Source organism: Athene cunicularia (assembly GCF_003259725.1).
Source record: "Athene cunicularia isolate RWA chromosome 1 unlocalized genomic scaffold, athCun1 chr1_part2, whole genome shotgun sequence".
In the NCBI taxonomy this organism is placed as follows: domain Eukaryota; kingdom Metazoa; phylum Chordata; class Aves; order Strigiformes; family Strigidae; genus Athene; species Athene cunicularia.
This window is the reverse complement of record NW_020799092.1, coordinates 75,194,228-75,197,231: the sequence shown is the minus strand read 5'-3', so window position 1 is coordinate 75,197,231 and position 3,004 is coordinate 75,194,228. Positions and strand designations below refer to the sequence as shown.

The 3,004-nt window shown below is 44.7% G+C and overlaps 1 protein-coding gene across 1 annotated transcript in view; it reads left to right on the top strand.

The window, feature by feature from the left end:
* Window positions 1-2,576: 2,576 nt before the first annotated feature.
* HSPA14 (heat shock protein family A (Hsp70) member 14) overlaps window positions 2,577-3,004 on the top strand; it is a 14,032-nt gene continuing 13,604 nt past the window's right edge. The window contains exon 1 of the mRNA XM_026868018.1: window positions 2,577-2,645. Within this exon, the coding sequence (XP_026723819.1) occupies window positions 2,577-2,645 (69 nt within the window). The remainder of the gene's footprint in view (window positions 2,646-3,004) is intronic.

The following is a 3,004-nucleotide window of genomic DNA, read 5'->3' as shown; positions in this document are numbered from 1 at the left end:
GTACTTCATTTTTTTCGGACTGCTGTGAGAAGACTCCATAGCAGTCAGCCCTGACCCTCGACCCATAAAAACATTAGGCTCATCTTATTAAAAATTAACACAATTAATTAATTAATCTGACCCACTAACTGAACTTGCCTCTTCCCTGTCACTTAGATACTGTGACCATGAAGCAATGAAGATACTGAAATTAATTTTATCAAATGCCTTTTGTAATGAGTGGCAAGCATTAGAGCAAACCCAGAAACAGCCTACAGCCAAACAGCATGTATTCCTGGGCCATGCAATTATTTGGGGGATTTTGGTAACAAATTTGAGGAGCCTTTTCTTATGGGAAAAAAAAAATAAAATCTCATGGATCACAAAATCATTCAGGTTGGAAAAGACCCTTGGGATCATCGAGTCCAATCATCAGCCCAACTCTACAAAGTTTTCCCCTACACCCTATCCCCCAACATCTCATGCAAACAACCCTTAAACACATCCAGGGATAGGGACTCCACCCCCTCCCTGGGCAGCCTGTTCCACTGTCTGACCACTCTTTCTGTAACAATTTTTTTCCTAATGTCCAGTCTAAAGCTCCCCTGAATACTCTTATGAAGGCAAAGTGATGGGGATGGAAGTTTTCAGTAGGACATCAGCATCTCCAGCAGGACTGCACACTCTCACACTGTCTTGGGGAAGAGGCTGTTCTCAAAGCCAGGGGAGAAGTCCCACCTGAAGGACCACTGTCCAGGGCTCCCCACAGCCGAGCTGTCCCACAGCTCTCCTGAGAATCAACTCAGATCCCCAGGCTGAATACATCACAGACCACAGTCTTGCAGCTGCCATCTCTAGCCTCCTTGGAGCTTAATTTCATGAACATTAAGTCAGAACACGCACAGGATAATTAAAAGAAGTTCTCTCATCCCTTTTTCCTCACCTCAAGGGACATTTTAGACTATATACTGTTTACCAGCCGCAAAACGGTCTGTTGTTCAATAGCGACACTTGCTTCCACTTTAAATAACTCAGCAGATATTACTGCCCTTTTCCCATAATCTCTGTGATTTTCCTACAGTCAGACGGCTATGGACAGTGCCAGGGGGTCCATTTTTGCAGCCAAGCCTCCCAGGCTACCTGCAAGCTCTTGGTACAGGAGCTTGGGCAAGCTCACATCATACTGTGCTAAGAACTGATCTGATGGTGGCTGGTCTGGTTTTTGAATGGCTGAGAGATGTGCCACAGACTGGGAGAGAAGGGGCAGAGCTCTGATGCTGTGAAGGTTTGTGCCACTGGTTTGTCAGTTGAGAAATAATACTAAGAGGTTTCAGCAGAGTACCCAGCTAAATCAGAGGTGAATTTGTTGCAGGGGGAGCATGGTGGGCTTATTTGTTTGATGTAGGTAGCTGGAGATGTGCAGGACTCCAGTCAGACTGGGGCTGGACTTCTCTCCTCCTTCTGACTCAGAGGGATAGCTCTCCCGGAGGTGTGAAAGATTAAATTCTTTTGCATCCTGAAACCAGAGTGCTACTCAGACCAGTGTTCGCCTCCCCAGCTCCACCTTTAATGAACAACAAGCAGATTAAGTCCTTCACTTACTTACACAACTGCCATCGCAAGCAGGGCAGCCTCTTCCACTTTAATTTAGAAGTGGGTTGTTCACCCCATCTCTCAGCTCCCTCAAGCTCAGCGCAACTGCAGAACTTCCCATTAGCTAAGGACACTACCTGAAAAAATAGGAAGGACACAGAAAAAGGCTTTTCACTCCTCAAACACTACTGGCCACCACAAACCTCTGCCAAGGCATTTCTTGCCTGCTTCCACTCAGGTATGCTTAAACCTGGGAAGAACATTAGCTGCTTTACTTAAGATAAGCAGAACTTCTGTGCATCCATGGCATAACAACAACTGGAAAATAGCCATGGATATGCTTAGTTGTGTAGGAGATGTTAGCAGTGTGTCCACAAGCACTTTTTGATGCACAGATTACACATACTGGTTTAGGTTCTAATTACCAGAACATTGCCACAAATGGTGCAACTGGTATTAGGATTTGGGGGAAAGCACGGGGAAAATATTCTTGGTTTCTGTACTAGGGACTTGTGTTCTCCTTTACCCTCCTATCTTCAGTGTCTCTTCACAGACTCCCTCCACCTTTTCTTTTGCCAAAAGCATCACTTCTACCATTGCTTTATTCTACCATACCTTTCTCCAGTCCCCACAGGTCTCCTGCTAACCTCTGCCCTTTTCTTTTCAGTCCTCCGTTTACAAGAGGAGGCAGAAAGGATCTGTAATTTGGACAAACTTCAAAGGTATTGTTTTCAGTTGGACAAGTTTTGCCTTTATCAACACTGTGATCATCTCCCGAGCATGGACTGATGACAATCTGAGCTCCAACCTTTGATCAGACTCCAGCAAGCTTGATTACTGAAAGGAAGATTGTCCCATGACTTGAGAAGCCCAGGATGAGTTTTGGGATGTGAAATCCCTTTGCAACTCCAGGTAGCTCCTTACACCTCTACGTGATCTTGATTCATTCTTTAACGTTCAACATACCATATATAAAGCAGGATAAGGGCAATCTTTACTTCAGAATGATGCAGAGATGGTACTACAGGACACTTAAACTCTGCAGGGAAACAAGAAGTGCTGCCACCTTTGCGGTGAGAGGTCACACATACGGGGTGACCTGCTCCCCCTTAACTTTGCTGTGCCCGTTACAGGGCTACATGAAATCTGAGAAGCCTTCAACATGATGACAGCTCTGGCCAGGATGAAATGAATTCTGTGTGAGGGATGCTAACTTCCCCAGGACTGATTATAAATCATTTCCTCCCCCTGGTGATGCCAAGATGGATTTCTCCACTAGGAGTGCAACATAACGAATCAGAGCTTTGCTTTCAAACGTTGGTCATCCCTGGTTAGATTATGCAAAATCAGCACTTCAGTTTGACAGCTTCGCTAATACCCACAGCACTTGGATTAAAAAAAAAAAAAAAAAAAAAAAAATAAAAAAAAAATT